This window comes from Nuphar pumila, chromosome 1, assembly GCF_984573655.1.
Source record: "Nuphar pumila chromosome 1, dmNupPumi1.hap1.1, whole genome shotgun sequence".
In the NCBI taxonomy this organism is placed as follows: Eukaryota; Viridiplantae; Streptophyta; class Magnoliopsida; order Nymphaeales; family Nymphaeaceae; genus Nuphar; species Nuphar pumila.
The window spans coordinates 153,853,105-153,875,841 of NC_143249.1; the positions used below are offsets into that span (position 1 = coordinate 153,853,105).

General features: G+C 36.3%; 1 protein-coding gene across 1 annotated transcript; it reads right to left on the reverse strand.

Moving 5' to 3' along the window:
• Nucleotides 1-1,550: 1,550 nt before the first annotated feature.
• Nucleotides 1,551-2,797, reverse strand: LOC149849232 (uncharacterized). Its single transcript, XM_090013782.1, has 2 exons — nt 2,567-2,797; nt 1,551-1,742 (listed from the first exon to the last, which is right to left on the reverse strand). The coding sequence occupies exons 1-2, from the start codon at nt 2,786-2,788 to the stop codon at nt 1,656-1,658; spliced, it is 309 nt and encodes a 102-aa protein (XP_089869908.1). The 5' UTR covers nt 2,789-2,797; the 3' UTR covers nt 1,551-1,655.
• Between the last annotated feature and the right edge of the window lie 19,940 nt (nt 2,798-22,737).

Sequence of the window (22,737 nt, forward strand, 5' to 3'; positions counted from 1 at the left end):
TGAGATTGATTCTAAATCTCAAAATCCAAACCTTCCCAAGTTCAATCTGGGTTTTCAAAATCTAGATCCATCTTTAAAAGTCCTATTTGGACTTTTCAAAACCCAAAACCAAAGTTAGATCCTAATCTTAGATCCAGATTTCCAAGTATAAATCCAATTCTACTTTGGATCTTAGACTTTAGATCCAAATCCATTCTAGGATCCAAAATCCAATTCTATTTTGGATCTCAGACTTTAGATCCAAATCCATTCTAGGATCCAGAATCCAATTCTACTTTGGATCTCAGACTTCAGATCCAGTTCCATTCTAGGATCCAAAACCCAATTCACTTTGGATCTCAGACTTTAGATGCAAATCCATTTTAGGATCCAGAATCCAATCCTACTTTGGATCTCAGACTTCAGATCCAATTCCATTTTAGGATCCAAAAATCCAACTTCATCTTGGATCTCAAATTGAAGATCCAAAATCCATTTAGGATCCAGAACCCAACTTTACTTTGGATCTTAGACTTCAGATCCAAATTTCATCTTGGATTCCAAATCTTGAATCCAATTCCATTCAAAATTTCAGATCCAAATTTCATCTTGATTCCAATTCTCAAAATCCAATTCCATTTTCATTTCAGATTTCAAATCCAATTTCTATTTTTAGGTTCTAAATCCAGAATTCGATTTTGAACTTTATTTAGGATTCAAAACTTTGGGTTCAAATTCCATCTTGAATTCCAAATCAATCCCATTTCTCAATTCCTTTAGATTACCCATATTTCCTTCTAAATTCAAAACTTCAAAGTCAGAATTCAATTCCATTCCAAATATTCATCCAAGTTCAAATTTCCAATTCAAAGTCCATTTATGACTTTGGAATTTCCTTTCTTCTCTCATCTCAGTTTCAAGATCATTTTTCAAACCCATATTTATTTTCCCAAAGCTCTTGATTATTCTAAAAACTTAGAACTTTAATCTTAAGTTCTAAGTTAGAAATTATTTCTTCACTTTATCAGATTCATTTGGAAATTCTTCAAAACATTTTCAAAAAGAGCATACATCTTTGCATTTGCACAAGCATGATTCTTTGTGCATTTAGATTTAGAATAACACTACAACAAAGCAGTAGATTAGCGACGACCACATTCCGTCGCTAATCCGTCGCTAACCATGGTAGCGACGGATTAGCGACAACGCGGCGACAGTATGCTTACGTCGCGAATATTTCGACGCTAACTGGCGACGGAATAATTCCGTCGCCAAGTCCGTCGCTAATTGCGACGGAATAACGAGCGCTATATTCCGTCGCCAATCCGCCGGTACTAAACGGCGACCACGGCGTGGCGACGGATTTAATTCTGTCGCTAAGCCGTCGCTAGATTAATATGAATAGCGACAGAATCATTCGTCGCTAATCCGTCGCAAAAACGAAAAAAAATCAAAAAAAATTATTTAAAAATTAATTACCGAGAACTGTACAATTTATATTTCCTGTACAATTTATATTTCCTGTAAATAAAAAACAAACCACACAAAAAAATTCATATAACAAGTATCTATAATAATTAATCGTTCCACCTTAAAACTAAGAAGTTTAATTATTTACAATTCAACAATTACAATTAGGAAAAATAAAAAAAATAGAACTTCTTCAACACAGTCCTCTAATCATCGCCAAGATTTTGTGCGTCTTCTTGTTCATTGTCTTTATCTGTCCCTTCAGCTCCACTACCCTGATTATCGCTAGCAGCCTACACAAGAAAAGAACAGTCAGTATTGATAAACAAAATATAATGAAATAAATTACACACTATATGTGATTCTATCATGTGCTCATGTGTGATCTAAGGCAATAAAAAAACTCTATATGTGATTCTATCATGCTCATATGTGTGCTAAGGCAGTCAAAAAATTGAATATGTGATTATAGCATGTTCATATGTGTTCTAAGGCATATAAAAAAACTCTATATGTGATTCTACCATGCTCAGATGTGCTTTAAGGCAGTCAAAAAACTATATATGTGATTCGATCATGCTCGTATGTGTGCTAAGGCAGTAAAAAAATTGAATATGTGAATATAGCATGCTCATATGTGCTCTAAGGCAGGCAAAGCCAAAAGTTTTATATGTGATTCTATCATAAATGATATATAACATGTTCATATGTGTTCTAAGGCAGTTAAAAAACTCTATATGTTATTATAGCATGTTCATATGTGTGCTAAGGCAGTCAAAAAACAGAATATGTGATTATAATATGCTCGTATGTGTTCTTAGGCAGTAAAAAAACTGAATATGTGATTATAGCATGCTTATGTGTTCTAATGCAATCAAAAAAACTTTATATGTGATTCTATCATGCTCATATGTGCTCTAAGACAGACAAAAAGTTAAATATATATATATATGTGATTCTATCATGCTCATATGTGTGCTAAGGCAGTAAAAAAATTGAATATGTGATTATAGCATGTTCATATGTGTTCTAAGGCATCTAGAAAAACTCTATATGTGATTCTACCATGCTCAGATGTGCTTTAAGACAGTCAAAAAAACTATATATGTGATTATACCTGAGAGGGACCTGGAATCGAAGATCCCCTATCCTGAACAGCGGCCTTGATCTCATTTCGGAGAAAGGGGGCGACGGTGTATTGGAAGTAGTTATTCAGTGATTCATTAATGATTTCGCGTACATCATCACCGGAAAGAATAGTCGGCTGCTTGGAGCTTATGTCGGCGCAAGAAGTTGATGAGCCGTAACTGGAAGAACCAATAACTGGTGAAGTGTTCATATTACTCCCAAACCCGAACACGCGACCTTTTTTGGGTTCACCTGCTGCAGTCACCCATGCTGTAGGATCAAATGATGGATGTTGAGTAGCGTCTTCGCCATATCGCTCTACCATTTGTTGCTCATATGCCTCCTACAAAATAATGTTTAAAGTATTCATTAATAATTAATGATAACATTATGATGACTTGCATATATATTGCAATGATTATTAATAGAATTAATACATACCGTTGTCGTTCTCGCCTTCTCTGATACGAAGACTCCCGTGGTCTTCCGTTTATGTGTTTCTACAAACACATCCTTATATGGTACACTGCCTCCTTTTTCTGCTTCCTGCGAAGTTAAATGACAAAAGATTTAGTACACAAATTTGCAACAATACTTATAAAATTAATATTATATATTGATGAGTTACCATTTTCTTTAGGTGGCTCCCAAATGTCTTAGATCCACCTGTGTGTAGATGGGCTTCGGGCATCTTCGATCGATTTTGTGAAGCCTTCGCAGAGCGATTTTTAAATGCATCTCCCGCCCACATATCGCACATTTCATCCCAGTAATCTCTCCTGATAGTAATAGGACCATGGCCCTTCCACAGTAATGGATCATCTACTACGCCAGATGCTTTTTTTGCTGCAGTCTTCATAGTGTGCAGCATGTCTGCAAATCGATTGGCAGCCACCTTCTGCCACACCTTCCTTGCATCATTTTCTTCCACCGTAGTTGCAAAGCGATTCGAAGCCTACAAATATTTTCAGAAAGTTAGTAGACATTGCTTAAATAAATTAAATATGAAACACATTAACTATGAGGAACAACTGTATACCATGAATGAGGACCACAATCTGTCTAATACCTCCTTTGGGTACTCTTTCCATTGAGCAACTGGTCCTGGTAGATGTTGAAGAAGTGAATTCCTAATCTCCCGTACTACTTCTTGTGGCTCAAACCTCATGCTGCACATGAATTGTTACACAGTAAATATCAATATAAAATATTTAAAAGATATGCAATAATTGAAAACAAAATACTTACGGTCGATTATCGATATACACTATTCGAATGAGTCTTCTTGTGCCAGCCTGAGAAGACCCTGTTTCCTGTGTTGGCTGTTGACTTGTGCGATCAACTGGTGTAGGTGGGTCGTGTACAGGCGCAACATCATCTGTAAAAAAATACACACCAAGTTCTCAGAATGTGCATTTGAACTAATCAAGCATCTAATTAGTTATATGATATACCTATCACAGGAGCCCGTGAAGATGAAGGTTGAGCCTGGCTACTACTGGATGAGCGACCACTATAACCTCCACGAACCATATTCTAACAAATAACATATGTCATACAATACATTCAAATAATTCACATCAAGTATTACAATGCATTCAAGTCATTTACATCAAGCATTGCAATGCATTCAAATAATTCAAATCATTGACATCAAGTATTGCACTAATTCAAATCATTCGTTAATTGCATAAATTATAATACATTCAGATAATTGAAATCATTCACATCAAGTATTACAATGCATTCGAATCATTCGTATCAAGTATTACAATACATTGAAATAAAATTTTTAATCATTCACACCAAGTATTGCAATACAACTCACATCAAGTATTACAATGCATTTAAATAGAGGTTTGTAGTATAAGATTTTGCTCACTAGCTTGAGAATTCTTCCTCGTCACTAGTTTGACTTTCTTCTTCTTCTTCTTCTTCTTCTTCTTCTTCTTCTTCTTCTTCTTCATTGTTTGCCCATCCACTTGGTACATCATTTGGATCACATTCCTCTATGAATGTTTCATCAGCCAATGGAGATATGACATGCATATCATGCGCAACATCGTGACCATAAGCGAAGTCACAGACATCATCTGATTGATAGTAATCACTGTCTTCAGCTAACTCATCTTCTTGTAACTGATCATACTCGGGGTATAGTTTGGATTTCACCTTGCAAACTGCCCACCATTCATTTCTATCTGACTTTTTTATACTCGGATATGAAGTATAATAAACTTGTTGAGCTTGCGAGGCTAATATGAATGGTTCATATGTTCCAAACCTGGATTTATGATTCACCTCCACAATGCCTGAAGCTTTGTCGAGTCTTGTTAAAGTTGGATCAAACCAATGACACTTGAATACCGTAACCCTGTTATTCATGCCTAAGTAAGTCAACTCCATTATTTCCTCTATAACACCGTAGTAATCATGTTCATTTTCACCGTAGCTGCTACCCTTGACACACACGCCACTATTTATCGTTGATTTGTTTATACCGTAGTCTTTTGTATGGAATCGATAACCATTTACGATATACCCGTTGTAGCATTGCACAACTTTGGTCGGACCATTTTCTAAATCACATATTCCTTGATCTTTAACATCACCATGGCGAACCTACGCACAGACATAAACAATTATTGTGATCACGATCAATTAAGTAACTTAGTGTTGTTTATAAGTACAAAATTTATGTTAGCTTCTTTACCAACTGTTTCAACCACTCCACAAACTTAGTTTCACGTTCTTTTTGTACTTCTGCATTAGTGAGATGTGAAACTTTGCTTTGCAACTCCAGATCAAATCGTCTGCAAACCACAAATACTTATATTACCGAGCCATGTATCCACATATAGAACATAAAAGGATTTATAATTGAGTTGCATATACATATACTTACTCGATGTATGGGTCGATCGCTGAACAATTAAAAAGAATATAGATGTGTGCTGCATCTTGCTCTCGATCTGTCAATAGCCTTGATCGGCAACTACCAAATGCATGCCCAAGTTGTTGAAATATCGATAGCTTGTCAGCTACAGTTACTTGTTCTCCATCATCGTTACGGGGCGGGCATGTGTAACGTGTTGAAATATGAGGTTCAAAGTACATAGATGAGAAATTTGAAATCTCTTCTAAAGTGTACGCCTCACAAATAGAGCCTTCTACTCTTGCTTTATTACGAACCTTTTTTTTTAGGTCGAACATGCATCTGACAAGAATATATATTTCAAATTTTAAATATCTGTCATTAAAGAGACAAATATAAAAAAACATATACCTTTCAAATGGGTACATCCATCGATATTGCACAGGGCCACCAACCCTTAGTTCATATGGCAAATGTATGATCAAATGTTCCATAACATCGAAAAATGCTGGCGTAAATATCTTTTCTAACAGACAAACAGTGGTGATGACAGAGTCCTCGAGATTCTTTACATCTGATACAATGACCTCCGATGCGCACAATGTTGTGAAAAATCCGCTCAACTCAGACAATACCCCCCATATAGGTTTGTCTAACATATCATGGAATGCTAGGGGTATCAATCGTTACATAAAGATATGACAATCATGGCTCTTCAACCCATATAACTGTCCATCGTCAATCTTCACAGCCCGAGCAATGTTAGAGACATATCCATCTGGAAATCTTAGTTGTCTCAACCATTGACATACATGTTTTATTTGATCAGGTCCGAGCACGTACTTCGCCTTTGGTTTCAGTACTTTGCCATTATACTCTTTGAGTTCCAATTCTGGTCTTTTACATATTAATTTTAAATCCATACGGGCCTTCGAATTATCCTTCGTTTTTCCTTTAATATTCATTACTGTATTGAACACATTATCAAACACATTTTTCTCTACATGCATCACATCCAAATTATGTCGTATCAATAGGGTCGGCCAATACGGTAGTTCCCAAAAAATAGATTTTTTCGTCCAATTGTGTTCCTTCCCAAATCCACGGAAGGGTGTAGGACTGCGGGCATCTGTTAATACATCTGGAAAGTATCGCAATCTTCTTAAAATCTCTATGCCAGACAATCTTGAGGATGGACCTTCCATTTCAGTTGTGCCTGCTGTAAATGCATTCTTTTGACGTCGGAACGGATGATCGCTGGGTAGAAATCGACGATGGCAATCAAACCAACAAGGCTTCCTTCCATGCAGTACAGACAAGCCAACCTCCCATGTGTGCTCCAACCAGATAACATACCATATGCAGGGAAGTCACTGATTGTCCATAGAACAGCGGCCTTCATGTTGAAATTTTGTTTTTTGTGGGCATCATACGTGGTAACACCGTCATCCCACAGTACTTTTAATTCATCAATCAATGGCGTTAGATATACATCAAGATTTTGGCCAGGTGAGGTCGGACCAGGGATCAACAGAGACAAGAAAAGATTTGGACGTTTCATACACAAGCTTGGTGGAAGGTTGTATGGAGTTACAAATACTGGCCAGCATGAGTATGGAGTTGATCTACCCCCAAATGGATTAAATCCATCTGTACATAGACCGAGTCTAACATTTCGCACTTCCATTGCGAAGTTCTGATGAGTACGATCAAAGTGCTTCCAAGCTTCAGCGTCAACAAGATGCGTGATCTTGTTTTCATCGTGTCGAACTTTATTTGCATGCCATCTCATGTGTTTAGCTGTCTTTGAAGACATATACAATCGCTGCAATCTAGGAGTGATAGGAAAGTAGCGGAGCGACTTGTATGAAACTTTCTTTGATCTCGTGCTACCATTGCCTCTTGTCTTTGGCTTGAACCGAGGATGCCCACATGACGGGCATGATATGTCGTTTTCCTGCTCCTTGAAATACAACATGCAGTGATTTGGACAAGCATCAATCTTTTTGTAACCCATACCTAGAGCGTTGACCATAACTTTCGCACGATAGAAATTTTGTGGCAATTTCTCATCTTTAGGCAACATACTCTTCACAATCATGCACAAACGGTCAAAACATGATTGACTCAAATTATACTCGGACTTCAAATTCATTAGTTGAAGAACTGCAGACAAGATAGTGTGACTCTCACAACCGTTCCAAAGTGGCTCATCAGCATCTCTAAGTAAATCATAAAATCTACTAGCTGCATCGTTTGGTGATTCTTCATCTACGACAGTTCTTACATCACTAGAACTCATAGCAGAACCCAGTTCTGTTCCTGCAGCATCAAATATCAAATTCGTATATGGATTATCGTGCACCACATTCACCCGTGCATCAAAATCGTTTCTAAATTCTTCTCCATGAAACGTCCAGTTCTGATAATCACTCACAAAACCCTTTCTGTATAGGTGATGTCTAACGCCATGAGGTTCTACAAATCGATTATTCTTACAAATCTTGCAGGGACACCTAATCCGACCTGTGGGATCTACCGTACTGACACTTGCCGTTGCAAATTCAATAAAACTGTCGACACCATCCATATATTCATACGATAACTCATTGTCCACTATCCTACGGTACATCCATTCACGGTTTGCAGTCATTCTGTCGTATGATGTTACGAATAGTATCCTAACCAGTTAAAAGAGAACCATCAGAATACTATGATGAAGAAAATATCAAATTTATCATGCAATATATGATGTCATACAATCACAAGAATTATGATGCATGCATTGATAACTTAATATTTTCATGTGCAAACTATTCATGACACGATACATTCATTTGAAGCATGCTTTCAGTATACAATTTCACATGGAAGACATAATCAAATTGAAAGTAACTACATGTAAGCATGGATACAATCACATCAAACATTGCAATACATCGAAATAATTCATATCAAACAAATATCAAACATGTACCTGCAGCAAACACACTTCAATATCCCACTAACTACTACCATGCATAGCATGGACTCCGTACTCCAAAAATAAGAACACTTCCATATTCATACATTAAAATCATGCTCAGCATGATCTCCGAACTCCAACAAAGTAGTCCTAGATATCAACAACTAAGTGAGTGTGTGAACAATAAAGTGTTATATTCAATAAATTAAATAACATGTGATGCGCTTGCATCACTTACTCACCACGGGTATTTACCCGATTTGCATTGTTTTTGTCACTTACTTACCACGGGTGGCGGGGCACAAGCGAGTTCTGTTGAGAAATCTGCAAAAAAAAATGATGTTTTAAAATGAAGTCACCATGAAATTATTCGACCATATTAAATCATAAAACCTTAAAATACAAGAAAATAAATTATAAATAAACCAAAACATCATAAACTATAAGAAAAATAAACCATAAAATTAAATAAAAAAGCCACAATTTAAACCTTAATCAAACAAGGAAAAAACCTGCCCAAATCAAATACAAAAAAATCCTTAATCAAATTAACTAAAAAGTATTAATTAAAAAAATGTGATTTAAATCCCTAATTATAGAAAATAAAAATAAAAACTCTAAATAAATAAAAAAAACCTAATCAAATTAACTATAAAAGCCTTAATTAAAAAATTTTGATTTAAAGTCCTAACCAAATTAACTAAAAATCCTTAATTAAAAAAATTATGATTCAAATCCCTAATCATAGAAAATAAAAATAAAAGCTCTAATCAAATCCAAGAAAACCCTAATCAAATTAACTATAAAATGCCCTAATTTTTAAATTTTGATTCAAAGCCCTAATAAAACAAAATCAAATAAAAAACCCTAATTAAATTAACTACAAATAGCCTTAATTTAAGAAATTTGATTCAATTGCTTAATAAATGAAAATCAAAATAAAAAATCCTAATCAATGAAAATCAAAGAAAACTAAACAATAAAAATAAAATAAAAACCCTAATTTCTGAAAAAAGAAAAAAAAGAGCAAGAAACCAGGGGGTCGACCCCCGGCCGGACACGGCAGGGGGTCGACCCCCGGCCGGACATCAAAAGGGGTTGACCCCCTGCCGGACAAGGCAGGGGGTTGACCCCCTGCCGGACATCAAAAGGGGTTGACCCCCTGCCGGACACGGCGGGGGGTCGACCCCCGGCCGGACATGGCGGGGGGTCGACCCCCCCCCCCCCCCCCCCCCGGCCGGACACGACAGGGGGTCGACCCCCTACCAGGGTTGACCCCCGGCCGGACACGGCAGGGGGTCGACCCCCGGCCGAACACGGCAGAGGGTCGACCACCTACCGGGGTCGACCGCCTGGCAGAGTCGACCCCCTGCCGGAAAACGCAGGGGGTCGACCTCCAATCCATTTAAGGTGAAATACGTACCTGCGGTTGCTCCGGGCAGCGACGGCGGCAGCGGAAGGTTGACGGAGATCGACTTCCGGCGAACGGTGGGGGCCGGCAGAGAGGTCGACGGGATGTATAGGGCGGCCGAAGGAAGAGGGCGGCAGGAGGGAGAGGGCGGCGGGCGGGAGCAGCGAAAGGAGAAAGGAAAAAGAGGGCTGGGATTAGGGGTAATGCGACATTTAGCGACGGCTTAGCGACGGATTAATTCTGTCGCTAAGCCATCGTAATTCAAAAAACAAAAAAGGCGACAGAAAATATTTCGTCGCCTAGGCCGTCGCTATGTTGCGACGGAATTTTAGCCGTCGCAATTCCGTCGCTAACTGTCGTATTTATTTCGACAAAATATTCTCTCGCACAATCCGTCGCTAAGTAGCGACGGATTTTGCGAGGGAATATAATCTGTCGCTAGTTTCGTAAAATTCTACAAATATAGCGATGGATTCATTTCTCTCGTTAATCTGTCGCTAAGTAGCGACGATATAAATCTGTCGCTAAATTCCGTCGCTAATCAACTATTTTTTTGTAGTGTAATTTCTTAGATAATTTCTTAGCAAAGCAAAAGGCATAAAATTCGACCCTTGGTTCGATTACCCCTGGTAAAGGCGCCTGGAACGGTCGAACCTCGTATTGACGAGCGGATCCCGTCTCCCAGTTATCCTGCAAATATTTCAAAAACGGAGGCGAGTTATTTCAAAAAATTTCAAAATTAAGGTCAAGTGAGACCCGCAAAAGAGTTCCTCTCCTTCTTTTCTCTTCTCTCTTTCTTCCTGTCTTTTATCTTTCTCCCTTCAAAAAGGAGGAAAATAAGAGGTTAGAAAGGAAAGGAGGAATAGAGAGAATATTACAAGAGAAAAAATTTTGCGATGATCACACAATGTTAATACAATATCAAATTAAAATTACAACTAATGAGAAAAACTCTTCAGTCTTCAGTTGCACGACAAGGGTATTTCTGTCTTTTCGCTGATTATCAAATCTTCGCACTTGGACAATAATCCCTGGAAAATAGTTATGCTTTTCAACCTAAAAACACATCAAAATACAAAGTTAGTAACTAATTTAATAAAACTAAATTAAAATATAAGTTAAACCTAATTCTGAAGAATTTAAACAAATAAAACCTAATCACTAATAAAATAATAAAGAAAATATCAAACTAATTCTAAAATCAACTAACCTAAGTCTAACAATGCTGAATGATGCAGATGCAGCGCTAAAAATGCAGAAATTGATGAAAACAAACTGAAAACAACTAAAAGAATGAAATTACGAAACTACCCTTAAGTAGTGCAAAATAGACTTCCGATAGTTCTTTGGAAAATGACTATTTGACAAGGCAAAAGAGGTCCGATTTTCCCGAAATTTGTTCTATTCTGTAACTGACAGATTCAAGAATCTGGTAGTTTTTACAGAATTAAAAAATGATATCTGGAACTCCAGATATAAGCGTTTCAAAACTGGGAAAAATCAGGATATCGCAGGTCTCGAAATTTTAAAATCCGAAAAACAGTTTTCACAAAACACTTAAAAATCAGACCAAACCAACTCAGATCGAGCTGAAATTTGGTCTGCAGATAGTTAACACGCCAATAAAGTGAATAGAAAAATAATTTTTGGAAAATTCAAGATTTTTGCATATGAAATAACGACAACGCGACAGGGCAAAAATCGGGTTTTGATTTCAATGTACTATTCACTTTATAAGTCTATTTTAAATCATAAAAATGCAATCTAACCCTAATGCAACTCTAAATGGTACTGAATAACAGTTTATATGCAGATGATGAATGTGATTACGCTAAATGACATAAAAATGAAATGCACTATGCAAATTACAAATAACGCTAAGTTAACTACTAATTCAAATGCAACTAAGGTAATTAAAAATGCAAACCTAATTACATAAATTAGAAGCTGCAGTTAATACCATATAGCTACAAATGAACTAAGTGAACTACTAAAGTCAAACACAATGAGCAAGTACACCTTAAATAACTCTACTTCTAAAATCTAACTAAATCGATTAAGTGAAAAATTAAACTAACTTATACTATAGTTAACACTAATCAAAAGCAAAACTAACATTAACTAAACACCTAAAGACTACAGGGGGTACGGTTTTAGAGTTAGGATTGAATTAAGTTCACGCCCCACAAAGATGATTCAACTGGGTCGACCTACTTAGACACTGCCTAATTTAAAAACCCAAAAATTAAAACCAATTTAAAATATCCTAATTAATAACCTAATTGCTAACCTACGGTTAATACATTTAACTAAGGTAATTGACCTAATGTTAATGCAAAATTAATGCTAAAATTTATCTAAGTCAATAACACAAAGTAACAAGGGAGTTACTAATTAATCCAATCCGAAATTGTCAAGTGGAGAGCCTCCAAAATCGTCCAGCCCAAAATGGGGTCTAAACTAATTGACCTTACCTTAAAAACAACCAAAGAATCTTAAATATCTTTCCCAAATCCTGGAAAACCTTTTAAGAAAGGAATTTGAAATTCAAGGTTAGTTTCAAAAAACGTATAGAGGATAGAGGCGCTATCCTTAATGGTCTTGAATAGCACTTTAAGAAACTATAAAAGAAGAAACCGTCCAGCCCAAAATGGTCCACACGATTTCCTTGATTTCCAAAAAGAAAACCTTTCTAGTAATTAAGTCCCTTCCAAAAATCGTGTGGAACAATTGTGGCAATTTTAATTTCGAAATCCACACTTATTTTCACTTTTGAAAAAGTAAACCCTTGCTCCCTTGGCTGGACAACAAAACTTCTAAAATTTCTTTTGATTGAATCACAAAGGTCAATAGTTACCTTACACGAATTTGGAGCAATCTTACTTACCAAAAGAATCAAGAAACGTTTTTGACTAATACCCTTGATACAATGAATCTAGACAACTAACTTAAATTACCTAATTCCTAAGAACCTACCAAAAGCAGCCTAGAGCTCGACTGGAGCTCTAATGGCTGCCGCCCCTCCTTGGGAAAGACATCTAACTAAAACTAAAACAATGTTTTTACTAACTAAAAGACGAATGCAAAAATTAAACAAGCATTGCCACGATAAAAATAAATCTAATTTAACACTTGACTAGAAATAACTAATTACACTAATGACAACTAAATTAACTAAGTAAAATGCTGGACGTGAACATTACATAAAACTCGACAACAACCTAACTACACACCTAACCTAAAACACTAAGAATTTAAACTAATTAACACTACGTTTACCAAAAAATACAAATCTATCTTAACTAAAGATTAATCAACACAATAGACCACTGTAACAAACTGAAACAAAATGAAAATTGACTACAGCCGGCTGGACAATACTATCAAACAAAGAGAACAATAAAACTCGCTTTTTGTATTTTTCTCAATAAAAACAAAACACCTAAAACATTAAAACACCACAACGATATTTAGAACGATCCTAAGATAATGAACTTGACTCACACAACTTTACAAGACTGTTAACTGTGAAACAAACAGCAAACTCCACGATTTACACAATGGACTCACACACACTTACACAACTTCAAACCTTCATTCAACGATTTTGGCAAAAACATTCACACGACACATAAGAACTCAAATCTCACCTAAAACGAAAATAAATGACACTGGAACAGATACCACAAATCAGATTTTAGCAGTAGAACCACAAAAATTTTTTTGCAGCAACTAAACTTATTCAAATACAAAGATCGGCTAGAATTAATCTAGCCCATTTTTTTTTTAATTAAAATAACAAACAAACAAAACCAACGCCTAAACCAAATCAAAATGAAACTTTTTAAAACGATTTTTTTGCAGAAACAATACCATAAATACAATGGACAAAAATGCAAAATCGGCTAGAAGGGATTCTAGCCGATTTACATGTTTTAGGAGAAAATGAAAGAAAAACACGATTCGAGCACAAAAAACAATGAAATAAAACCTAATCTATCATGCTGGTCTGTGCACGAGTTCTATACTACGGTTGAAATAAGAAAAATACAGTAGACATACAGAAAATAAAACACGAAAAACAAGCACACACGTTTTAGGCTTTAACTAGAAGAAAAGAGAGAAGAAGACCTACCTCAAGGGCGATCCAACGATCGTGGGTGAGAAGAGAGCGGTCAATGGCCTTGGCTTGACGTCCCGAATGGTTCGAGAATGCTGGAATATCACCACGAGCAGGGTATCTACAGCTGCAACACGTTGGAGATCCACCGAAGATGGAACGAGTGCCGATTCGCGATCGGAGGGCTTAGAAAACCGGATGGAGGTAGGGCCGACTCATCTTGTTAGGGTGTTTCGCACTTCCAAGCAAGATTAATGGTCTCCACCTCTGCTACACCTGCAAAAACACAGCAAATGGTGAAAAAACGCAGCAAGGATACTAAAGAAACGAAAAGGAATGGAAAGAGAGATAGATTAATGCTTGATTTTAAGCAAAAACCCAATTTTCGATGGAAAATGAGATGGAATGAGAGGATGGAAGGTGCTGGAGTTAGAATCACTGTAGGAGGCACCAATCCCAATGCCAAAGACGACTAGGGTTTGCTGGAAATTGTATTTTATACTTTTGATAGTTTTCAGAAACAAGGTTATAAAATTTTTTATTCCTATGCGCCACTTTCTGAGGGGTTTTCTGCAAATCTTTTTGAAATGGATATGGATATGCGTGTGGGTTGGATTTTGGGCTTTATAAAGGTTGATCCAAAGTCCAAACAGCCTAGTTGGGTCGGATATGGATCCGATCCAAAAATAGTCATAACTTACTCATTTTAACTCCGATTTCTCTGAAATTCGAACCACAACCCCTTACTATCAAAATGCATCTAAACATGGGTTTAAAACCTTAATCTCACTACAAAATGCATGAATAATCCGCTAACATGATGTGAATTTCATGCATCATAAGAGATCTTAGGCAATGCATGGAAATAGATGGAAAATAGGGGGTTTTGAAAATCGTCCAATATTTTTAGAAAAATTATGGAAAATATGAGAAAATAAAGAGAATAAAGGGAAATAACCAAAGTACATTCAATCACATCCTATATAAACAAGTATGCATATACAACATTCCCTAAACGCTGACTCTAGATGCACAAGTTTTGAAATAGCTGTAGGAGCCTTAATCCTAACTCTAATGCTTAGATCATCTGTGTCCGATCATGCTATGTCGATATACTCGAGGCAATGCTCGATGTACGTGGCATAAAAATATTTTCTCCGATTCTAGGCTCATATTTTCCAACATCCTTGAGCGCCTGCTGATATACTTTAGACTATGACCCTTGGTATGTGGCAGGGGAGATCAACCCAAATAGGTGGGTTTTTTTTTTGAAATATGGTTCTAGAAGAAAGCCCAACAACATGGTGGCCAGGTAAATATATGTTTTTTTTTTTTGAAATATGATCAACATGCAAGAAAACAGAAGGCTCTAATGACCTAAAGAAGTAAAATTTTGAAAATTTTATGAGAAGCAAGCATTATTTTCAATTAAATCCTAGACTAAGGAGGATTGTATTTGACCTGAGTCTAAGTGAGCATGAATAATGCCTCCTCAATCGGTCCTACCAAACCATGCCTAAGTCTACATGAAATCCATGTCAGTTGGGTTTGGTTCTAGGCTCCTAGGTTCACAAAATATAATGATGACATTGTGTAAACACTCCAAATTTTCCTCATTCATTCTCAGACTCTCCCCATTGTACAGTGCTAACCCTGATAGGAGTTAAACCCCGAGTCTGTGTCAGAAAACTACCATTTTACCCACTTTTATTAGAAAAATTACCATTTTACTCTTAGGTCGTCCCAGACCCACAGTCAGTCGGAGTCATCCAAGCTCATTGGTCAGTTCAAGATAGTTAGAATATCAGTCATTTCAAGCTCATCTGAGCTCACAATGAACAAATCATTTCCATTTCTGACCATTCTTGCCAAAATGGGATCATTTCTCACTCAAATCCAAGCCAATTGTCTCTGAGTAAGTCATTCACAGTCAATACTATTCCCCAGAGTCTAACTTGAGCTCACTAGAAGTTCAAGTGCTCTAGTTTTAGTTCAAAAACATTTCCAAGTGTCCAGGAGCCTATTTTAGCCTGTTTCAGCTTCTTCAGCTGAAATTGAGCTGACTTCAGTCAATTGAGCTAGTGTTTGAACTTTGATTTTTGTTCATCTCAGTACTGCTGACCTTTGTTCTAGCTTAAACACAACTCAAATTTGTAATTCACTTCACTCTAATGACCATTCGGTACCATTTCTCTAAAAATGGTAGTTTTTCTTGAAAATTTAGTCAGAAAGGTCAATTGAGTTAGTGTCTTGTCAGTCCAGTTGAGTTCTGAAACTCTAAAACACAACTCAATCCAGTTCATTTCAGTTCAATCTAGCTCAAACCTTAATTTTCAGTGTCACTCTGGCCCGGTAGAACCTGAAAACCATTTCTTGAATCATTTTGCAAATTTTATCAATTGTAACACTTTTTGAATCGGTACAAGTGCCAATCGGGGTCTAATATCCAAATTTCTTCATTCAGGTTTAGCATTTTGCATGGCATTTCATGTCATTTCTTATCATTTCGTATCATTTCTCGGCATTTCATAACATTTCATAACATTTCATTTCATTTTCGAGGTCCAGAACTCCAATTTTATAAATTCCAATCCAGATTGAGTTTTAAAAGTTTTCAGAAATCAATTTCAAACTCTGGGTCTCCAAAATTGAAATTTTTACCCCCGAGATTCTAAATTTGGAAATATTTTCTCGAGAAAAATAATCTGAATTTCTTTCAAAATAAAATTTTCAAATTCTAAACTGGATTTGCTTCGCAACAGGGTATTGAACTTCAAATTCTGAGCTCATTTTAAAAACTGCCAAAAATAGCTCATTTATTCCAGAAATTTTCTAAAAAGACCATTCTACCCCTATGATTCTCAAAATGAATTTCAAATTTGGAAAGTGAACCCACTCTGAGATGGTTTTCCTACTTGTATTTTCTTTTTTTTTAGAAAAAAAATATTTCTTTTGCTTTATTTTATCATTTTTTTATTTTTATTATTATTTCTTTTTCTTTTAGAGGCGAGACCCACAAGAGGGGTCGACCAGCCCCTCTCCCTTCCTCTTCTTTCCTTTCTTTCTTCCTCTCCTTTCCTTCTTCTTCTTTCTTTTCTTTCCTTTCTTCTTTCCTCTTTTCTTTCTTTCTTCCTTTTCTTCTTCTTCTTCCTTTCCTTTTTCTTTCTTCTTTTCTTTTCTTCTTTTTCTTCTTCTTTCCTTCCTTCTCCTTTCCCATTCACATACATCATTCCAGTTCCCCCTCTCCCTTCTCTTCTTCCTCTTCCTTCTCTTTTTTCTTTCCTTTTTCCCTTTTCTTCCTTCTTTCCTTTCTTTCTTTCCTTTCTTTCCTTCTTTCTTTCCCTCTTTTTTTCTTTCCCTTCCCTATTGTCCAGCCACCATAAGGAGGCCCATTCATGTAAACCAGCCCCTCTCTCATTTTTAACCCTTTTCAAACTTTAGCCCTATTCCATCAAAACCTAAGTTTGGTTTTAATAAAAACAAGAAAAAAGGAGGAACTCATGCTCAGCCTCGCTTGGAGTCTCTCACAGCCCCCTTAGCAACTCTCTCATTCTCTCTCCAGCTCTCTTCCCTCTCTCAATAGACACCCAGCACACCTAAGTGAGAGGTCCTCCATCGTTCCAACCACAACATAGCAACTCACCTCCATCAAGGCAGCAGCATCTTCACTTACCTTCAGCCTTGCCACCATCTCCAAGTGCCTCTATTGCAGCCATCTTCAATTTCTACATCAGTTCTGCCCCAACTACCTCTTGGTAGCAACTCAAGCAAGCTTCCTTACAGTACCAACCTCCACACCTGGCAACAACCTTCCTTCTAGCCACTTCAACACCTTGCTGCAGCCACCTCTTCCAAAGACGCCAGCTACTACAATCACCATTGCAGTCGCCATCTTCAAGCTTTGAAGCATACCTTCATTACCTTCAACCTTCACAGTCGGTGCCTATCTCCAACAACAATCTTTATTAGCATCACCACAACCCACACAGTAAGCTACATCAATACAACCTGCTCTTCCATTGCAGTCGGATTTCCTCCTTGCTTCAACCCTCTCCATTAGTGCAGCAAGAGTCCAAGGTAAGACATGTCTTGTTTCATTAGGTGTGCACTAATTTTTTTTTTGCTAATATCATGTAATTTGCGTGAATCACTTGCATCTTACTTTCATAAGAATAGTGTGCAGCCAATTTCAAAACACATATTACATGTGTATGGGCTAAGAGAACGAAAGATTCATCTAATCGATAGATTGAATCTTTCGTTTCATAAGCCAATATCAAGAAAATGAATCATGTCCCCCATTGAATTTCGTTTAGTCTTATGTTTTATGAAATTTTTCAGTTTATTAGCCATTTCATTCATGCCATATAGATTTCATTACTACTTAACTTAGAATGTGTAAATTGTCATTTTGGTATGAAATCCATGCATTATTTCATGTGCATTTCTTCATCAATAAATTTTGTAAATTCTATGGCTATTAGATCTATGTGTCTTTGATCTTCTAAAAAAAACCAAATCTAATCGGGTTTTATAACTCTATTTAGAAAATCAAACCCCAAACTGGGTTTTGAACATCATCAGAAATTCCAATTTCTGTTTTAGCAAACAAAAAACTCTGAGATCTCCTTGATGGATGATCTGAATTTCCCTCAAGAAAATACAACGGGTCCCTCTTGGAACCTATTGTTTCTCAGTAAATTTTTAGATTTTTCCAACAAGATTTAGATTATGATAAAAAACGATTTTCCCAGACCTCTGGGAAAATCTCACTTTTTCCTTGTCAGGGTCTAGACCGACCCTAACCCACTGTGTCCGTTCAATCCTAACCCACTGTGTCCGTTCAACCCATAGGCTGAATGCCAAAACGTCCAACATAGAAGTTGTTCCTAACCCTTCCCTCTATAATTTCCCAAAATTTGAGAATTTTTAGAATAACCTAAGTATTTTTTCCGAAATTAATTTCTTTGTCTGTCAGATTCCCATGTCCGAGAATTTCAGAGATCCAAGTCTCTGATAACCCTATGCTCTATCCCAAACTATAACCTGAATCCCAATACTGTAAAAAAAGAAAACCTTCCTCTATTTGTCAGAGACATTTTCTCAGAATTTTAGCTATTTTCTCATCTGTTTGATATTTTTCCCATAATTTTCCCGAAACCTGTCTGTCTGCCCTAAGTCCTACAGTCGTCGGATTCCGATCTGACTTGTCGGAGTTGTCCAGCTTTGACCATGGGGTCAAAACCAGAATCTGTAAAAGGAAAAAACCTTTTCCTAACTATCCTCTATCACCCCATAAAATTTAGGAATTTTTTATGGAAGTTTAGTACCCGAAATCCAATTTAGAATTAGCATTTTAGGCAAAATCTTGATTTTTTTAGTTATTTTCCACATTAAAAAAATAACAAAAAATAGATTTTCGAGCTTCATTCTATTTTTAAGGTTAGTCTAGGTGTCCATGCCAAATTTGGCTCAATTCCAAGTTCATTTGCACTGTATGTTAGTTTACTTTTAAATTCAGAAGCAAAAATCTGGTGAAAATAAAGTTAAATTCGATAATTTATGATATTTTTGCCATTTTAAGGGTTTTATCATGTGAATAAGCATATCATATCACATTAGGGTCAATTTCAATATCATTTTCATTTCATATTTCCCATTTTTGCAAAATTTATTTCAAAAAACCCTGGTTTCAAGGCCAGTCTCGTTATTAGAAGAATTTTGGTCATTTTGACCCCAATTTTAAAATTCCAAACTTCAATTTTATAAATTTTCATGCATATCATCATATTGCATCATCTATTGTTTATTTTTATTTCATTTGATTTTCAAATTTCTAAATTTTAAACAAATTCTTTTAGAAAACCCTGATTTCAAGGTCATTTTGACCCCAATTTTGAATTTCCAAGTTTATTTTTGAAATTTATTCCTTATTTCTCATGTTTATATCAAAGGGAGTATGGATTTGGGTTCATATCTGAATATTATCTGATAATTTCCAATATTTTTGGATAAATTCAGAAAAACCTATATTTCTGTGCTAACATGTTTTCTAGTTTTGCAGGAATATTCAAAAAGAAGATTTTTATTTGCTTATTTCATTCAATTCAATGTAATATCAAGTTGTAATAATTTAGAATAAGAGTTACATTTCCTGCATAGAATAGGACTGCATTGCATATAGTTTAATTTCTGCAATTTCCAATATCTGATGTATGATGCATATGCACATTTTTCAAAATCACTATGGTTGACATGAATGACACATGCACGAGATCTTAGGGAGTTCACAAATTTGGTGGGATTCATATTTATGGCCATAGTCAGAATACGAAGAAAACCAAGATTTGTGATCTTCGTATTAGCCACATTCAACCTACACTCTTAGGCTAACTTCAAAAATGCACTGCATTTCTCAAAACTCAAAAGGAATTTCTCAGTTCCTCAATGAAATATCTTTCAAATTCATATTCATTCATTCAATTTGCATCATTTTCAAACTCATTTTCCAATTTCATTTCAGAAAAATCAGTTTTACCAAGAATTTCCAAGTCTTTCTCAGGATTTGATTTTCTCAGAATTCTGAATTTTCAAATGAGATTTCAAAGTATTTCCCAAATTCAAATCAAGATTTTTCAAGATTTCCACATTCTCCATTTCATTTTTAAATCCCAAAAATCAATTTTTCCAAAGTTCCTTTAATTATTTCAGAAATTGATTTTCTTAGAATTCTCAAATCTCCTTCAGAAATTGATTTTCATTTCAAACCCAAATTCCAAAAATCAGTTTTCTCAGAGTTTCTAGTTTTTCCTGAGAATCCATTTTCCATTTCAAAAATCATTTTCAATGAACTTCTTGATTTTCTCAAGATTCTCAAATCTATTTCCTCAGAAAAGCAATCCAAATCTCAAAATCGATTTTCCCAAAGTTCAAGTTTTCCTGAGAATACATTTTTCAATGCAAATTTTTGATTTCCAATGAAGTTCAATGATTTTCTGAGAAATTCCATTTTCAAGCACTTTTCCAATCATTTTCCAAGTACATCTCAATTTTCCAAGGCAAACATCATATTTTTCAAACTTGCATCTTTTCAAAATTCCATAGCACATGCCTGATTCTCTGTGTATTCTAAGAAAATAGAGCATAATTTAGATAATTTAACTTAGTCAAAGCACATATTTGATCCTTGGTTCGATTACCCCTGGTAAAGTCACCAGGAACGGTTGAACCTCGTACCGACAGGCGAATCCCATTCCACAAATTTTTCCCACAAATTTTCAAAACGGAAGCGAGTAATTTTCAAAACCATTTTCAAAACTTTGGTCGAGTTTGACTTGCAGAATTGTTTCTCTCACTCTCGTAGAGGGAGGGAGAAATTTTTTGTGATGATAACAGGTTTGGCGACCGTGATGGGACCTGTCTTTGTCTGATAAATTGTGTGCTTGACTTAGTTCAAATTATCAAAATCATGTTCTATAGAATGTCAGCTTTTATTTTCTGATATCATGTGAACCTAGGAGCCTAGGCTTGAACCTAGCTGACATGGATTGCATGTAGACTAGGCATAGTTTGGTAGGACCAATTGAGGAGAATTATTCATTCTCACTTAGACTTACGTCTGAAATACAACACTCCTCAATCTAGGATTTGCTTGAGAACAATGTTTGCTTCTTTAAAATTTTCAAAAATCTATATCTTTAGGATTTTAGAGCCCTCTGTTTGCATGCATTCGCTCATATTTAAAAAACCACCCCACCTATGTCTATCTGGTCTTCATGTTGTTGGGCTCTCTTCCAGAACTATAGTTCGGGACAGAGCCTCACAACTGAGCCACTTATTTGGGCTAACACCCCTTGCCACATACCAAGGGCCATAGTCCAACGTATATCGGCAGGTGCTCAAGGATGTTGAGAAAACATAAGCTTAGAACCAGAGATGGATTTTTTTGCCACGTACATCGAGCCTCAGCTCGAGTATATCGGCATAGCATGATTGGACACAATTGATCTGAGTCTAGAGTTAGAATTAGGGTCTTAAAGCTCTTTCAAAATTGATGCATTTAGAGTCAGCTTCTTAGGGAATGCTGTATGTGCATAATTGCTTGTGCAGAATGTGATTGAGTGTATTATATTCATTTATTTTTTTATTTTCCCATATTTTCCCCAATTTTTCCAAATTACTGGATAATTTTCCAAAATACTTCATTTTTCAATTTGTGAAACATTTCTTTGTAAACCCTGGACGATTTTTCCAAATTATCCACTTTTTCTTCAAAACTCCAGGTGATTTTCCATTCTTCCGTTCCTCTGGACTTCGAATTTTCAGTTTTTTCATTTTAGCCTACCTGCAATTTTTAAAATTCTTGTATTTTTCCTAAGTCTAATTCCAAACTTCCTATCTTTCAATCCAATGGCATCCAGTCAGCTCGACTCTGTCTTTCCTAAGGGTCACATCTCCTACGAGGTGCGACAAAGTCTTCCCGAGCATCGAGCTCTTAGCATCGGACCCTTCTTTCTTCGGTGGTACTATACTTGGTTCAAGAACTTCTCCCATATGTTTCTGGACCACTTAAGCGATTGCGGGTTGGAACTGGCATCCATAGTGAAAAAGTTGACGGTCAACAGAAATCTGATCCATGCACTAGCAGAGCGGTGGAATCCGTGCACTTGCACATTCTGGTTCCCATGGGGCAAGATGACCCTGCTGATGGATGAGTTTTAAGAGATCATGGGATTGCTTGAGCCAGCCGGTCAGCCTGGAGATCCATTGGAGCAACAATTTTTTATCAA